This window comes from Galleria mellonella, unplaced genomic scaffold (assembly GCF_026898425.1).
Source record: "Galleria mellonella isolate WM207_F2 unplaced genomic scaffold, CSIRO_AGI_GalMel_v1 utg121, whole genome shotgun sequence".
Classification (NCBI taxonomy): Eukaryota; Metazoa; Arthropoda; class Insecta; order Lepidoptera; family Pyralidae; genus Galleria; species Galleria mellonella.
The window spans coordinates 3122864-3141321 of NW_026441983.1; the positions used below are offsets into that span (position 1 = coordinate 3122864).

The 18458-nt window shown below is 38.2% G+C and overlaps 2 protein-coding genes across 3 annotated transcripts; both read left to right on the forward strand.

Annotated features, from left to right (window-relative positions):
- Positions 1–329: 329 nt before the first annotated feature.
- Positions 330–10535, forward strand: LOC113510156 (uncharacterized). The gene is made up of 6 exons (XM_026893600.3): positions 330–469; positions 1619–1699; positions 3586–3794; positions 4603–4788; positions 5835–6006; positions 7064–10535. The coding sequence occupies exons 2-6, from the start codon at positions 1619–1621 to the stop codon at positions 8573–8575; spliced, it is 2160 nt and encodes a 719-aa protein (XP_026749401.1). The 5' UTR covers positions 330–469; the 3' UTR covers positions 8576–10535.
- Positions 10536–12102: 1567 nt separating this feature from the next.
- LOC128201417 (uncharacterized) lies at positions 12103–17522 on the forward strand. Of its 2 annotated transcripts, none has more exons than XM_052898298.1 (5): positions 12103–12503; positions 13969–14099; positions 15242–15357; positions 15740–15863; positions 17404–17522. In XM_052898298.1, the coding sequence occupies exons 2-5, from the start codon at positions 14077–14079 to the stop codon at positions 17504–17506; spliced, it is 366 nt and encodes a 121-aa protein (XP_052754258.1). In that variant the 5' UTR covers positions 12103–12503; positions 13969–14076; the 3' UTR covers positions 17507–17522. The 2 variants fall into 2 exon arrangements, with proteins under 2 accessions (XP_052754258.1, XP_052754261.1); XM_052898301.1 differs by having other exon boundaries at positions 14031–14099.
- The last annotated feature ends 936 nt before the right edge of the window (positions 17523–18458 follow it).

The window sequence follows — 18458 nt, forward strand, 5'->3', positions numbered from 1 at the left end:
TTTCCTTCTTGTTTCAAAGCTATTTTCACTTATATTATTACAACATTCAAGGAGCTATAAGAATACTTTTATTGAATTGCAAGACAATGATTTTTTATAATTATTTATTTTTAATTTGATAAATCCACTGGTTTAAGAAAACTCAAGAAAAGATATTTATGAAAATGTACTTAGCGGATTTGACAAATGAAATATTGAAGATTATGACAATAATTGAAGCGACATTAGAAAAATAAAATTCCAGACAAATTATCTTTTTGAAGACTAGGCAGCATGGTCTCCGACCTTAGCCTGTTCCAAACGGAACAAACGTACTAAAAAAAAAAAAACAAATGTCAAAATGTATCAAAAAAAAATACAAATCAGTCTCACATACGATGTCTAATATTTTCCTAGAAAACTAATTTTAGAAACTAAAATTGTTTCTTTCAACAATATTAAGTGTACAATGTTATGAAATTATTTAAAAGTAAGTAAATAGTTATGGACATAATGTAAATATTATATAATATCTAATATTCCAAATCTTCCTGTTCAACCATAACACTGCAATGATCAGCTGATTAATAGACCGGCAATTCGTCATATCATGATGTGAAAGAAGTCTGTTTAAAAACAAATTTTTAGATTTTATCACGAAATCCTGGGCAACATACAATTTTTTTTTATACAAATTTGGGTATCTCTGTCCCATTCATGTTTCAACCGTGAAGCAGTTGTGTTTCGGTTTGAAGGGTGGGATATGGCGTGAATTTACTGGGTACAAAGGAATAACACCTAAGTCCTCAGGAATGGCAACGCATGGGGGGTATCTAGGGCGAAACAGTATACTCTGTTATGTCCATGGTACTACTTATATCTATAGGCGACGGTTACCACTTTCCATCAGGTGGGCCGTCAGCTTGTTTGCCATTCTAAGTTGTAAAAAAAAAATGTTTGTGTTTTTAAACAAAATATATTAACTTATCTCTTTTTTATGAATGGATGCTACTTGTGAGAACTGGTCTTCCTTTACTTGTTTGTTTATGCCACATTGTTTGATTTTTTTCACATAATCTAGAACCCAAGAAAAAACAATATTTTGCAGATATGACAAAACATTCAATGCATTCTCAACATGTCCATGGCTATGCTTTTCAAATTTTCATGCGGACACAAAATTTACAAATTTATTTTCAGCTTGATACTTTCATGCATTCTTAAAAGAAGTTTTGTTAAACAGACTGATAGACAGATAACAGAGTGATTGACAGTTTTTCCTTTTGTTTTTTAATCAGGTAGGCCGTCAGCTTGTTTGCCATTCTAAGTTGTATAAAATAAAAAAATATACTGGCGGGGCCCCAGTGAGGGATGATAGGTGAGCATAAAAGCAGGTCTGTTAGCCCAATGTGACAAATGCAACAAGAGTTAATCACAATGGTTTTCAGAGAGTACCGTATGGAGGTCGTCAGGGCTTGCTAGTAATGGGGCCATTAGGCCCCATTACTGGATAAAAAGTAAAGGGGACTAATGTCCCCTTTACTTTTTATCCAGTCAGTAAACATATCCTGTTCACGCAGACGAAGTCGCAGGTAAAAGCTAGTCATTAATAAATTTTAATTTTTATAAATAATTCCAGATGGCGTTATACATGAAACAGGATTTCAATCCACCAATACTGTCAAGAAAATGGCTGGCCATCAAATGCAGACCAAATATGGTAGTCACTTTTTATAATTCTATATGTAGTCTTGTTTTTGAATGGATTACCTCTATTCTACCATACAAACTTACTGTACTTCCCGTATGGTCCCGGCATAGAATAGGCCACCCCTTCTTTTCCCATGGGTGTCGTAAAAGACGACTAAGGCGAGGGATGGGCAACAGCATCCCTCTTAAACATCTCCAAAACCTAACTGCTGTTGCCATTACGCCTGCCAAGCGTGGCAATTACTGGAAAACCCCCTCACCCTCCACTTTAAGGAAAAGGCTTATGTTCAGCAGTGGATAGTTAAATGCTGTGATGATGATGAAACTGAAAATAAATGCCAATGAAACCTGTATCAAAATTCGTTGCCTGATTTACAAGAAATAAGTGGAGAAACAAACATGCCGATGGGGACTTTATCTACTATATATATATAAAAATGAATGGCTGAATGTCTTGCTAAACGCAAATCTCACGACAACAGCTGAACCGATTTCACTAATTCTTTTTTTAGCATATTCCTTGAAGTATGAGAATGGTTGTTACGAAGAGAAAAAATTGAAATCTGCCCTGTAGACATATTTTAATGTGTATAAAAGTATAAATAAATAATATACAGAAGTGCTCAAAATGTCATCAATGGTGACAATGCATGTGGGGTTTTTTTAATGTATGACAATGGAATGGTAACCTCGTCTGCGCCAACGGTATACGCTGATGGGGCACCAGTGAGTATAGGTGAGGATGAAAGCAGGACTGTTAGCCCCTCCTGTTGAATTCACCTCGAATTTAGCACGATAGTTTCCATGGGAGATGGCTGGAAGATCAACCTGTTAGAGCACTGTTTGACATTCTAATTTTTATAATTTTTTTATACCACTGAGGTGGCAAATAAGCATACGGCCCACCTGATCGTAAGCAGTTACCGTACTCTATGAACGGCTGCAATACCAATGGTATTACACGCGCGTTGCCGACCCTGAAGAAACCTCTTTACCCCCCTTTTGAAGAACCCCATGCTGTAGTCTCTTGGGAAAACCTCGGCAGGGAGCTCATTCCATAACCTGAGCATTAAATAGACACTAGATTAAACTGTACAGTAAAGAATAATAATTGGTAATAAAGACCAGAGGGAGACTTTGTACAAAAGTCGATTGCTTGGGTACCTCTGTCCTATTCGTGTTTCAACCGTGAAGCAGTTGTGTTTGCATGGCTGTGTTTCGGTTTGAAGGGTGGGATATGACGTGAATTTACTGGGTACAGAGGAATAACACCTAAGTCCTCAGGAGTGGCAACGCATGGGGGGTATCATGGGCGAAACAGTATACTCTGTTATGTCCATGGTACTGCTCATGTCTATAGGCGACGGTTACCACTTTCCATCAGGTGGTCTGTCAGCTTGTTTGGCATTCTAAGTTGTATAAAAAAAAGACAAAGGGAAAATTAGCCACACTCAATAAAGAATGAAGGATGAAGGAAAAGTGGATGGAAAGGATATATAAAGGAAAATGCTTGAATAAATAAACGAGGTAAACAAACTGAAATTTAATATCCGGTCAGGGCACATCCTTAAGGGGGAGATTATATAAAAAAAACCTGAGCATTAATAAATAGAAAACATCTCTGAAACCGCGCTGTACACGACCATCTAGCTTTTTTTTATTCAACTTAGAATGGCAAACAAGCTGACGGCCCACCTGATGGAAAGTGGTAACCGTCGCCTATAGACATGAGCAGTACCATGGACATAACAGACTATACTGTTTTGCCCACGATATCCCCCATGCGTTGCCATTCCTGAGATTTCAGGGTATGGGGGTGAACTCCTTGTCGATGGCGAGCTGTACGCTCTTTAATAACTGGATGGGTCTACCATCATTGTCTTCAATTTATTTCAGTTGCTGTACAGTAGACATCATATTATTGCAATTCTGGAGAGCGGCCTTCTATTCCGAGAGGACAGTATAGAGGTAGAACAAGAGGCGCCATCTACCGAGGAGGTATGGCGGGCCGTCGGAGGAGGGAAAGGAGGATGGTTCACCAAAGGGGAGGGGATAGCGGCATTGTTAGCTGTCTCTGCTTGTGTTGCTGCATTCCCTCCAAGAAGGTTAGTATATTTATCCACCTACGCGTTTCCACTCTCGTCCTTGTTTTCGAACCAGAGATGGATTATTCTTTTACGGAATACCAGAGGGAGACTTTGTACAAAAATCGTTTGCTTAGGCACCTTTGTCCTATTCGTGTTTCTACCGTAAAACAGTTGTGTTTGCATGGCTGTGTTTCGATTTGAAGGGTGGGATATGACGTGAATTTACTGGGTACAGAGGAATAACACCTGAGTCCTCATTGATGGCAATGCATGGGGGGGTATCATGGGTGAAACAGTATACTCTGTTATGTCCATGGTACTACTCATGTCTATAGGCGACGGTTACCACTTTCCATCAGATGGGCAGTCAGCTTGTTTGTCATTCTAAGTTGCATAATAATAATCTTAAGGCAAACTTGGAGCGTGATGTTTTTAATGGATGATAATGGAATGGTAACCCCGCCTGCGCTAACGGTATACGCTGGCGGGGCACCAGTGAGGGTGATAGATGAGAATGAGAAGGCAAGATAAACAAAAGCAAGTTATCAAATTCTAAGTATCTAACTGACGTGGCAGGTGGAAAAGGAATTGTTAGTAATGGGGTCTAACTGCCCCATTGCTAGCAATACACCCTACCAGGTCGACATCCACGTGGTTCCACCTGGAAACCATCGTGGTTAATTTTAGTGCAATTCATCACGATGGGCTAACTAACCTGCTTTCATCCTCACCTATCATCCCTCACTGGTACCTCCCCAGTGTATACCGATAGCGCAGGCGGAGTGATCATTTCATTATCACCCATTAAAAAAAACTGACGTGGCAGCCTCCATCGGTGGACGCTGGCGAACTTGGCGGCGTACGTGTGCACGGGGGCGGCGGTGAGGGCGGCGCACCGGGCGCTGTGCCGCGGCTCGCTCGCCGCGCTGCTCGCGAGCATGCGCGACTACCTCGCGCTCGCTCGCCGCGCCGCCGCCTGCCTCAAGGAGTACGCCGCACTGCACGCGCAACTGTGAGTCGCCTTTGTATAAAATTGCTGTATCAAAGGTGATATTTTTTTATACTCCTACCGTGGCAATCCAAATTCAATCCAAATACCCTAAGCGGGTAAAACGGGGGTTGAAAATTTCTATGCAATGTCGTCAGAGTAGAAGTTAGACACGTAAAATTTTAGTTTTTAAATTCTAGGCCTTTAGGCCAAAACAAAATTTAATATGTTTATTGGTTTTTGAAGAATTCATCCCTAAGGGGGAGAAGCTAGCAATGTAGATAGGTAACGTCATCAAATCTACTTATTTCATACCTTAATTAATTGTTCAAAGCAGTTCGCTAACAGTCACTAAGGACGCCGCGTCGACTAATTAAGTCATTTTAGCAGTAGTTTTATATAAATATAGTTAATGTTAGCCCTTTGAACTCGAGGCCATTTTCGCTTGTATTGTAAGCAGATCCTAGTCCAAGAATGTACTTCCGAGAAAATTATCTTATCGCACATTGTAAATAAGGAGATATAGTTACAAAAGACCATAGCGTCGTAGCAGCGTAGTTCGATTTAAAGTTTTAAAACACTCGGACGCCGCAGTAGCGCTGCTCATGTTGCCACTTCGAATCGGTCGGACGCCGTATTGGCGTCGCTCGAGTGCAAAGGGTTTATACAATCCAAGTTTCCTTTCAATAACATTATTACTTCAGTTTCGATTTATACCGAAGATGTTTGGATTATCTCAAACATTGGTCCTTCGAACCGGATCTAAATCAGCGACCTGGCTATATAGACGGTATGCTCCGAATAGAGGATAAAATTTTGTATGGGAGTTATGTTATAATTGAAGTTAGAGGTCCAAAACTTTAGTTTTAGACTTGTGATTAGAAATAAATACTTTTTGAGTGATTTTGAAAATTTCACCCCTCTAAGTCGTTGGCAATAGCCAGTTCTTACTATAGTAAGGACATATATTTAGCAACGCATTTTAGCCTTAATATGCTAGTATAGCTATTCCATTATCATCTGTAAATAAAAAAAAAAGCATGACATCATAACCAAGGTCCTGTTCCTAGTGGGTCCATATCGTGCGCGATCGAGTCGACGCACACGATGCTGCGGCGGCAGCAGAGCGAGCTGTCTGTCCTCATGTCGCGCGCGTCCTCCGCGCTGCTCGGCAACGCGCCCTGGCTTGTCGCCGACGTCGCCTGGGACGCTGTCGTACGCGACGGCGACGACAACTTGACGGTATGTCTGCTCTTTACTTGGGGACCTGGTTGACTGTACCCACCCAGTATTGTCCAGGGAAGGGATTGTTGGCAATGGGGTCTAATTGATTCATTGTTAGCAATACACCAGGTCGATCTCCACACGGTTCACCCTGTAAACCATTGTGGTTAATTCTAGTGGAATTAGAAAAAACAGGTCTAACTGACCCGTCTTTTCATCCTCACCTATCATCCCTCGCTGGTGCTCCGCCAGTGTATACCGATAGCGCAGGAGGCATTACAATTCCATTATCACCCATAAAAAAGGCAGTATTGTCAAGGGGAAAGGGATTGTTAGTTAGTAACTAATTTTAATAAAATGCCTACGGTAAACTGTAAATATATCATATCAGAGACGCAAAGCGGCCCAAATGAGAGGCTAAGTGCGGAAAATGGATTCCTATTTACATCATATCAGATAAAAAAAGAATTTTCCAAATCGGTTTACACAACTGACGGAGTTGTGAGAGTAACAAATATATAAAAGAATGCAACCTACTCGCGAACCCTTTTGAAATCGATTGAAAATACCTAAATATGTTATAAGTTTGTCCAAAAACATTTTTTTTATACCACTGAGGTGGCAAATGAGCATACCATCAGGTAAACTTGATGGTAAGCGGTTACCGTAGCATATGAATGCCTGCAATACCAGGGGTATTACACTCGCGTTGTCGACCTTGAAGAAATTGCTTGGGTACCTCTGTTCCATTCGTGTTTCAACCGTGAAGCAGTTGTGTTTGCATGGCTGTGTTTCGGTTTGAAGGGTGGGATAAGGCGTGAATTTACTGGGTACAGAGGAATAACACCTGAGTCCTCAGGAATGGCAACGCATGGGGGTATCATGGGCGAAACGGTATACTCTGTTATGTCCATGGTACTGCTCATGTCTATAGGCGACGGTTACCACTTTCCATCAAGTGGGCCGTCAGCTTGTTGGCCATTCTAAGTTGTATAAAAAAAAATCTCTTTACCTCCCTTTTGAAGAGCCCCACTATTTCTGCTCTATATATAATATCTGTATTGCTTTATTACAGAAAATTCACCACGCCTTCCTAGTAGTACAATCGACATTGCTCAAACATATCGCCATGGCTCACTACATACCGTCGATACACGCCCAACGTATATACAGAAATCACAACGAACGGATATACTGGCTTCATGCCACTCTCATACCACATTTAACCGATGAATTCCAACAGTGTCACGAAACTCTAAACAGGATGTATAGATTGTTAAAAAACTTCGGTAGCAGTGACATAGACAATAAAAAGCTAGGCACCGCAGTCATAGACAGCTGGATGTACAGTGACATCCATAGTGGCATAGCGCGGACATGTCTAGAGTTGAAATTGTCTATGAATAAATGTAACTCCCTCGACGCTTTTCTAGATTCGTGCGCTTTAAACAATCAAGAATTAGATTTAAATGTATTGAGCAATGATATTGGTGAAATTATCGATAGTGTAACGAAATCATTGACAACGATGCAAAATTCTCAGCTGAGACTGAAGAAAATTAAAAATAAATGTGATAAACCGGACTCTGATGTCCCCGAAGAGGTCGAAGCGGAGATAGAAAGCGCGGGAATTTTGAAAATAGAAGACAAAGAACCAGAGGCGAAAGACGAAGTTTTTTATTTCGTCAGGACTGACGACGACGTTGACTCTATACAGCCGGCGGGGGATTCGTTAACTGGACCCGGCAAGAAAGAAAGGGAGACAACTAAAGTTGTATTGAGCGAGTTGAGAAGAAAGTTGGGGAAGCGAGAGGACGCTATGCGTGAAAGAGAGAGACGAGCGCTGCTTAAAACTATGCCCGAATTGAAGGATAACGTTCCAGAATTCCCTAAACAGATAGGTTTAGAAGAATACGCCGACCAAAAAGGTTTTATAAGGAAAATTAAGAGAAAAAGACGGAAAACAAGGTTGTTTAAAAACTACAAAATAAACCAGAAACGGGTAAAGATAAAAAAATATAAATTAAAAAGAAATAAATATGAAAAGGACAAAGATATCGTGAATCCGTATGAGGCGAATTCTAATTTAATTTTTAAGAGTAAACTTATAACAATTGTATGCAATAATAAAGAATTAATTATAATCAAATGGTGTAAGCATGTACAGCCAACAAAATCAAAGATCGATAAAGAAAAAGTAGGAAACAGTGCTGCCAACAAAGTTAACGGAATCGAAGAAAATAAAGAGAACTCTAGAAACAATTACAAAGTTTCAAAACGCGATCTAGAACTTTCGCCTTCGTCGTCGGAGAGCGATTTTGAGTTTTACGAGAGGCAAGTAGCGTTGCTGAAAGATGCCCGCCGCCATAGAGCGAACAGAAAGAAACAATATCCGGACAAGAGGGCGAGCATAGACAAAGAAGATGAGAGTCTACGACCCATAGAGTACAGTTTTGGCACTGGTATGGCTATGGCGTCTATGTTACAAACGAATAGTAAAGCGAAAATACCTAATATGTGTCAGGAAGAGGTATTTATTGGAGACGGTGAGGTTTCCAATGATAGTGGAAATGATGAAGATGCTTAAAATTGTTCATACTTTAACTTACCGAAGTGTGACAACTAGGCATGGGTAATATCAATATAACTTCAATCAATATATATATATATATATATATTAGTTTTGTAAGAACACTGATAAAGCGACAAAAAGGGCATCATTCATTTCGATATCATCTATACCAACGGGGTGCTTAATTTCGTTATTATACATTGGATGGGGGGTGTCATGGGCGAAACAGTATACTCTGTTATGTCCATGGTACTGCTCAAGTCTATAGGCGACGGTTACCGCTTTCCATGAGGTGGGCCGTCAGCTTGTTTGCCATTCTAAGTTGTATAAAAAAAAATTATATATATTTTTATTGGGCCGATATATAGATATTGTATACATAATGTATAGATATTTAAACATATACGTCCCCTAGTGGCAATGTCACAATTATCTGTCAATTTGCAAAACAATGTAACAATTTTCGATATTCTGATTATTTAAGTAAAAAAACGAACTAAAATTCAGGGATATATACACTAACGAATACCTGTATTAAATAGTATATATATATATATATATATAGGAACTTCTGTCCCACTTCTTACAATGAAACAGCTTTATTTGCAGGGCTGTGTTTCGGTTTGAAATGTAGGACATGGCAACGAAATTACAGAGTAAGCAGGTATAACACCTTAGTTCTCAGGAATAGCAACATACGAGACAAGTTTGCTTATATCAGACAATACATGTATTATATTATTAGAAATCAGAAAATGTAAAATGAGAATGTGATTTTATAGACATAGTGGAAAAAAATATTGTTTATGTCCATATTAGTGGTAGGTAAAATATGGCAATATCTATATATTGTAGTTGCAATATCTGTAATATTGGCACAATAATCATTATTTCTCAAACATGCTTGGAAATGTGAAAATTATTTTGACAATCTTCTTTGAGATAAATCAAATTTGCCGTACTGATCAGATACATGCGGGCAGCCGCCGGCAAAAGTTGTATGAAAATCCATATCTGTCGTGTTTTGTGGCCAGATAAATTACTACGTAAACTCATATCTGTCCTGTAATTTAAAAACGGAATGACCTTCTACTTCGAAACATGGCTACCAAGGAGGTAACAAATAAAAGGTTTTATTTAAATTTCGAACTAGCTTGCAAATAGAAAATTGTTTATTAAAAAAGAAACAAAGGAACATTATGGCGCGTGAAAAATTATTATTGTTCGTTATTCGGTATTGAACTTAAAAGTAAAATTGTGTTTTTTATTTCCGCGCATCGTTTGAGAAATGTACTATACAAGCCTTGGCCACAACTAGGCATTGATGGACTCACGTATATGTGCTTCGGCTGCGCCTCGGCCCACATTTGCACGTTCGTCCATCAATGCCTCAGTTGCTAGCCGCTGCAGTAATGTAATATATTAGATATCGATTATTCAATATATATTATTGAAATAAAGAACAAAATCACAATTAATGTAAATATTCGACTGGTATGACCAATATCGAAACGGGTGATGAACTTTATTTACATCATCAATATTCTACCAATATATAGATACTAAAGCAACACCGATATTGCCCATGCCTAGTACATATACCTATTGCGTTTATTTCTTCCGTTTAATAATACATTACAAATCCATTGCTAATTAATTATTGATCAATGAATATAATTATATACTATTTATTTTATTTTTTTTTCTACAATACAAACATAATTTAATACAATTTAATAATTTATTTGCATTTGTAATTTTTTATGTTAACAATCATCCTTAACAATTTTTTTATAATGGCGACATTCGTAACAAAATGGCCGCTCAATAACGAAACCTGTCAGTTTTTTGTGTAAATTTAAATCTCGAATTATTGTGATGTACATATGTACAGCATATATGTTGGTACTTACATCGCATCGTAACTGTGATTGCTTTATAATTGCTCGCATTTAATAAATTGCTTAATTAATTATTTCTTTTTTTTATTACCTACCAATCTTTTTATTATCTAGGTCCCTTATTTTTTATAGTAGGTAATGGAATTGTACCCTGCCTGTATTGTTCGTGTCATAAAATATATTTTAATAACCGATTTTTAATTATTATTGGACATCATTAGACTCATTAATTTTTTTAATGAATGATAATATATTTTTTTTTATACAACTTAGAACGGCAAACAAGCTGACGGCCCACCTGATGTAAAGTGGTAACCGTCGCCTATAGACACGAGCAGTACCATGGACATAACAGAGTACTTATACTGTTTCGCCCATGATACCCCCCATGCGTTGCCATTCCTGAGGACTCAGGTGTTATTCCTCTGTACCCTGTAAATTCACGCCGTATCCCACCCTTCAAACCGAAACAGAGCCATGCAAACACAACTGCTTCACGGTTAAAACACGAATGGGACAGAGGTACCCAAGCAATCGACTTTCGTACAAAATCTCCCTCTGGTAGCTAGCTTTTACCCGCGACTTCGTCCACTTAACTGAAATGTAAATACCCTATATCTATCTCTATCCAATATAGTAACGTGTATACCAAATTTCATAGCGATTGGTTGAGCCGTTAAGGCGTTATAAGGTTACGAATAATAATAATTACAAAAACAAAAAATACAAATAATAAATACATGTTTTTATGAAAGCAACATAAGGAAAAATCAATAATTTCCTTCGACAATTTAAGGAAAACGAATCAAAGGTAATGAAGAAACCGGTTTCAATGTGGCTGGACAAAATTCGTATGTATGAGATGTAATAATTAAATCTTAATTATATTAATAACTAAATGGAGTCCACAAAAACCCCTGGAGGCAGTGGCGTCACAATAATGAAGCAGGGCTGGCAAAATGCCACGGGCCCGCCACCCAAAAGGGTCCCGGCTCAAGAGGCCGCGAGCCCAGAATTCTTTTTTTGCATTGTATCTGAGTATTTTATTTTACGTGAAATGTTGTTTTTTTATTGATAGGGCCCCATCAAAAGAATTTGGCACAGGCCCCAAATGGTATAGTTACACCATTGCCTGGCGAGACACAAGGTGGCGGATTGATAATAATTTCAAAGCATTTGGCGTTCCATTGTTTCTGCCTACCCTAATGGGAGACAGACGTGACGGATATGTATGTATGTATGTATGTAAATACAGTTAACGAGATATAAAAGGTGGCCTTATCGCTAGTAGTTAGTTGTTGCCACGCTTGGCAAGCGAATTGGCAAGCGCAGTTAGGCTTTAAAGATGTTTTAAGAGGAGCGCTGCTGCCTATCCCTCGCCCTCCCTTAGTCCTCTCTTACGACACTCGCGGGAAAGGAAGGGTGGCCTATTCTACGCCGGGATCACATGGCGATAATGGCGTAAATAAATCTTAGTTTTTGTGATGGGACGAAGTACATAAAACTATATTGTTTTATTCTACTAAACAAAACAATTAATCTGTGCTGGCAACATAACATTAAAAAAAAACACCCACTTACTACCTGATATTACTTTATATTTTTGCATTACATTTGCATCTACCCACTTAATTTTAGTTTCCATAACATTTTTCAATTGATAACACGAAAGTAGGCGTTTGTGAATAATTTTTTGACAATATCTTGAAATGGGAAAGTAGTAGATTGGAACAATTTGTGAAACATTGTGTATTCAAGTGTTTTTTGTGATATTAATTTATATATTTAAATATCAACCAAGTACTAAAAGTCACGTTATCTTTTGTGACCTGTGTTTCTGCTCTGATATAAATAATATAATAAAAAAAAAATACGGGCTTATATTAAAAAAAAGTTATTCCGTAATAAATTCTACAAGGCTTACATTAAAAAAAAAAGTTACTCCTCGATCAAATTCTACAAGAAATATGTGAAAGTTATAAATTTTTAGTAAATTAAATATTTGGATTTTTGTTTTTTCAATCATGCATAAATGGCTAAAAGTAAGTAATGTATTTTTCACAATTCTAATAATATTTTTTGGGGGGAATGGGATTGTTAGTGATGGAGACTAAAAATCCCATTGCTATCAATATACCCAACCAGGTCGACCTCCTCGCGGTTCTCCCTGGAAACTATCATGGTTTATTCTTGATGAATTCATCATGATGGGCTAACTGGTCTGTTTTCATTCTCATCTATCACCCTTCACTGGTGCTCCGCCAGCGTATCCCGTTAGCACAGGCGGGGTTACCATACCATTTTCACTCATTAAAAAAAAAAATTATATATAAATATGGTGGCAAACAAGTATACGGTAAACAGGGTTACTGTAGCCTGCGGATGCATGTAACATCAGAGATGTCTCGAGCGCGTTGCGAACCCTTAAGAAACTTTAATACGTCCTTTTTAAAGAACCGCTCGCTGTAGCTAGTAGGAAAATCCTCGGTAGGAAGATTATTTCACAACCTGATTTTTTTTATACAAAAATAAAACCCAATTAATATACATGTATGTTTATTTATAAAGTTGTTATAAATAAACATACAAGTTTATAGGCCTCTATAGGCTACAGTCTACTTACTATCAAACTTTTTTTATACAACTTAGAATGGCAAACAAGCTGACGGTACACTTGATGGAAAGTGGCAACCGTCGCCTATAGACACGAACAGTGTCATGGATATAATAGAGTGTACTGTTTCGCCCATGATACCTCCCATGCGTTCCCATTCCTGAGGACTCAGGTGTTATTCCTCTGTACCCAGTAAATTCACTGCCATATCCCACCCTTCAAACCGAAACACAGCCATGCGAATACCGTTTGATCGTGTCTGGATACCTTTTTAATGTCCATTGCAGAAAAAAAAACATAGCTAATTTATTTTTTAAACATTTTTCCTTTAATTTTGAATATGAGTTATATCACCTTGATTTATTTCACCAATAAACAAAAACGTGCTAAGAAGGGTTTTTTTTTATGGGTGAAAATGGTACGGTAACCCCGCCTGCGCTAACGGGATACGCTGGCGGAGCACCAGTGAAGGGTGATAGATGAGAATGAAAACAGGCCAGTTAGCCTATCATGATGAATTCATCAGGAATTAACCATGATAGTTTCCAGGGGGAACCACGAGGAGGTCGACCTAGTTGGGTATATTGCTAGCAATGGGATTTTAGTCTCCATTACTAAAAATCCCTTTCCCCCTGCTAATAAGGGTTAACTGTTACCATTTAAAAAAAAAGCGGCCTTGATTAAACCTCATTACTAACAATCCCCTCCCCTACTCCTCTTTTTACTACGTCATCTATCTACATTAAATATTAACGGAGTTAAAATATACACTACAAGGTTATCATGCGATGATATTTTAATTGTAAATATAATTAAATAGAAATTGTTTCTGTCATTAGATGCAATGGGACGACTCATTTGTTATTTATAACTTTATCTCCTTTCACATACAGATAAAAATTGAATGGCTGGATGACAATCTAATATTGAATGATACATAAGAATCTATTTACAGTAACGTAGTCGATTGATATGCAGTGGACGCTCCATATTTCCTCAAGATGGGTGCTGTAACAAAAGTATTGTAAGTAAATAGGATTCATTGTAATAATTATAAATGTTTTTAAACCAGCTATCTTTCCTGAATGGCGCGCATTTTTTTTTTATTTCATCTATAGGTGAAAGAATTTTTTAAATCGGTTAAGGATATCTTGAGATTTTTTTTTTTAAGTAACTTAAAACGGCAAACAAACTGACCTGATGGAAAGCGTCAACCGTCGCCTATAAACATGTCGCCCATAGACATAACAGAGTATACTGTTTCGTATATACCCTCCATGCGTTGCCATTCCTGAGGACTCGGGTATTATTCCTCTGTACCCTGTAAATGTACTGCCATATCCTACCCTTCAAACCGAAAATACCTTTTTGTAGTATTTTCATTAAAAATAAAAAAAAATAAAAACAGATTCTTTAACTTACCTCTTTATAAAATTATTTTAGATAGATGAAAAAGGGTGCGTATAAGTTCTAGAGTGACGTGGTAATCTACATTTATTATAACTTTGTATGTAAACACTAGGATTTGGTTTTTATTGTCACAATGTTATAATTATTTAAGTAAATAGCTTTCTCCCACGAACACTCAGGTTATGGAATGAGCTCCCTGCCGAGGTTTTCCCGAGAGACTACAGCATGGGGTTCTTCAAAAGGGGGTAAAGAGGTTTCTTCAGGGTCGGCAACGCGCGCGTAATACCTCTGGTATTGCAGGCGTTCATAGGCTACGGTAACCGCTTACCATCAGGTGGGCCGTATGCATGTTTGCCACCTCAGTGGTATAAAAAAAAATTTAAGTAAATAAATAAATATAAAAATGTCGTGTCATAGTGTTTATGGTCAAACTTTTCGGAAATGGCTCGATTAATTTTTACTTTTTTTTTATATTAAATATCTTCTCTACCTAGTGTAGAGAGACCAATACTTAATAGTAGTATATGGGAGGAAATGGATTGTAAGTAATGCGGACTACCAATCCTGTTCCAAGCAATATACCCAGTCAGGCAGCCTGCGCTATCGGAATACGGGATGATAGGTGAAGATGAAACAGGTCAGTTGGCCCACCGTGATGAATTCGTCAAAAGCGCAGGCGGGGTTACCATTCAATTATCAATCATTAATAAAAAAGCAGTGGAAGATTAATTAATGGGTTATTATTCTGTGTTTCAGATTTGTTATAATGCTGGCTCTAATGTTGGATTCCAACAAGACAGTATGTGGCCAAACTACGGACACAGAAGCCAATGATTCCATGGAGACGACGGATCAGCTTGTTACATCAACTGGTTAGTTGTTATTGTTGAAAGGGCTTTTTCACGCAGAAAAACCTGTGACACTGCGACCTTTGCATGATCTTGTTGTAAAGAATATCAAAATGTAAGAATAGCGACATCTATTGGTGAATATTTGTATCAATGTATATAGTCTATAATTCTATATTGTCTATGTGTGAGACCATGCTTGTCTGTGGTTATAAATTATAAAAAAAAATCCTTGTTCGTGACCATTCAACCAATTTGTTTTATTATAGATCTTTTATGCTCGTCCTTTTTTAGGTGCCTCGCCAGCGTATACCAATAACGCATGCGGGGTTACCATTCCATTTTCAACCATTAAAAATATATATATATATATATATATTATATACCGTCATAATGTTATTCCCAGAACGTTACTCCACGTCTTGTAAGACAGGCAAGGGCCTCGGCGGCGAGTGTGTGGAGCGAAGAAGGTGCGACTTCAGCACTTCCAACATCGACTTCACGCTGTATTGGCACTACAGGGAACCGAGGTATAGTTCTAGAACGTATTTTTCGACGTAGGCCATAACGTCCTTTGTGGGCATTTAAAACTTTCGGGGGGGGGGGCATATAGAAACAAAAGATGAGGTCATTCGTCATTAAAATAGCTCAGACAGAGCTGGGACAGAGGTACCCAAGATACGACTTTTTTGATTTATAGAAAATTTCCGATTAACTAGATTTTACATAGCTCGAACAACCAACAACTGATGGGGAAGAAGGGTTCTTGAGTGGCGACTCCATACAGGCAAACGCAGTGTAGAACGAGCCCCCCTCCCCACTAGATGGATTGGCAATCTCAAATTCATTGCAGGGAGTCAGTGGATGCAGGTGGTTCAGGACCGTTCCTTGTGGCAGTCTATGGGGAAGGCCTATGTCCAGCAGTGGACGGATAATGGCTGAAATATTAATGAGTTTTATCATATACCTGTGTATATATTAAATATGGGACTGATCGAAATACATATTTTTTTAAAGGGTACAAATGGCATGGTAACCCCGCCTGCGGTCTCGGTATACACTAACAGGGTACGAGTGAGAGACGATAGGCGAGGATGAAAACGCAGTCAATTTTTTTTTTTTGATGGGTGAAAATGGTATGGTAACCCCGCCTGCGCTAACGGGATACGCTGGCGGAGCACCAGTGAAGGGTGATAGATGAGAATGAAAACAGGCCAGTTAGCCCATTATGATGAATTCATCAGGAAGTAACCATGATAGTTTCCAGGGAGAATCGCGAGGAGGTCGACCTGGTTGGGTATATTGCTAGCAATTGGATTCTCAGTCTCCATTACTAACAATCCCTTTCACCCCACCGCAGTCAGTTAGCCCATCGTGATGATATCAACGATAAATTAGTCACGATGGTTTCCAGGTGGAACCGCGTGGAGTGGAATCGCGTACTAACAAATACATAATTTATTTATTTATTTACACATACACTAAATAAACTTTTCATTTAAATAATATCATTAATTAAATACAATCGCTCTTTAAGAGAAATAATATAAATTATACATGTTACATATAACAAAGCAATATAATTATGAAGATTACACTATTATATAATAAAATTACTATTTTACTTTTTATTTAGAATAAAAAGAAAAACATATAAATGTTATTTGTCTTGAATAAATCTTTAAAATCACATACGAAATACTTTATTACAGTAACACACAAAAAAAAAAAACGAACAACAGATTTTAAATTACAAAATGTCTTTTTAGATAAAAAATGCACAGAGTAGTGCATAACAAAAACACAGATAAATAAGATAAAACTATCTGCCATTGTACAGATACCATAGATTAAAAATGAATGACTCAATAAACAATATACAACAATAAAAAACAAAATGAATGTAGCAGTGTACAAACACTGCAAAGGACCTAACTCAGCATATGTCGCAGTTTCAAACCTGAAGCTACGACATTGATTTTCAGTAGGCCCTAAATACGTAACTCACGGACACATGTGTGCAAGATGAAATGTATATTTGTAATAGAATTTTTTTTATTGTGTGCTCAGGATGTGCGCTCCAAACGAAGTGTGCTGCCCATTAGAGTTTGTGCTGCCGCCGGAGCCTCCCGCCAAGGAAGAGGATACGATACAATTCGACAAAGATGATTAAATTTTTGTAAACATTATTATTATTATTTCAACCATTAACTGTCCACTGCTGGACATAAGCCTACCCCATAAGAATAGAATAGAATATAAAATATAAATAACTTACCTTTGTACAGAAGTCGATTGCTTGGGTACCTCTGTTCCATTCGTGTTTCTACCGTGAAGCAGTTGTGTTTGCATGTTTGTGTTTCGGTTTGAAGGGGGGGATATGGCGTGAATTTACTGGGTACAAAGGAATAACACCAGAGTCCTCAGGAATGGCAACGCATGGGGGATATCATGGGTGAAACAGTATACTCTGTTATGTCCATGCTACTGCTCATGTCTATAGGCGATGGTTACCACTTTCCATCAGGTGGACCGTCAGCTTGTTTGCCATTATAAAAAAATATATATATACAAAAAGTGTCCCAAACTAGGCAAAAGGAACCAGCTCAGCTGATGCTGTGAGTGTCCCAGCGCAATGTGAACAGCTGCACAGCGCTAGTTTTCAGCCAGTCCCTCTCTTAACAAGCAAGAATGAATAATAAGGAGTTTTGCCAGTAGCTGCCACGATTGGCAGTAGAGAAGGTATACTTTTAACCAAGTCACTTAGTTAAATGATTAAATAATAATAAAAAAATGGCTGTGGAATAAACTCCCTGCCGAGATTCTCTATAGAGATTTTTTTTAATGGATGATAATGGAATGGTGACCCCGCCTGCGCTAACGGGATACGCTGACGGGGCACCAGTGAAGGGTGATAGATAAGAATGAAAACAGGCCAGTTAGCCCATCATGATAAATTCATCAGGAATTAACCATGATAGTTTCCAGGTGGAACCGCGAGGAGGTCGACCTAGTTGGGTATATTGCTAGCAATGGGATTCTCAGTCTCCATTACTAACAATCCCTTTCTCCCCGGGAAGGTCAGTTAGCCCTTCGTGCATATACATATTTAAAAGGCCGGCAGC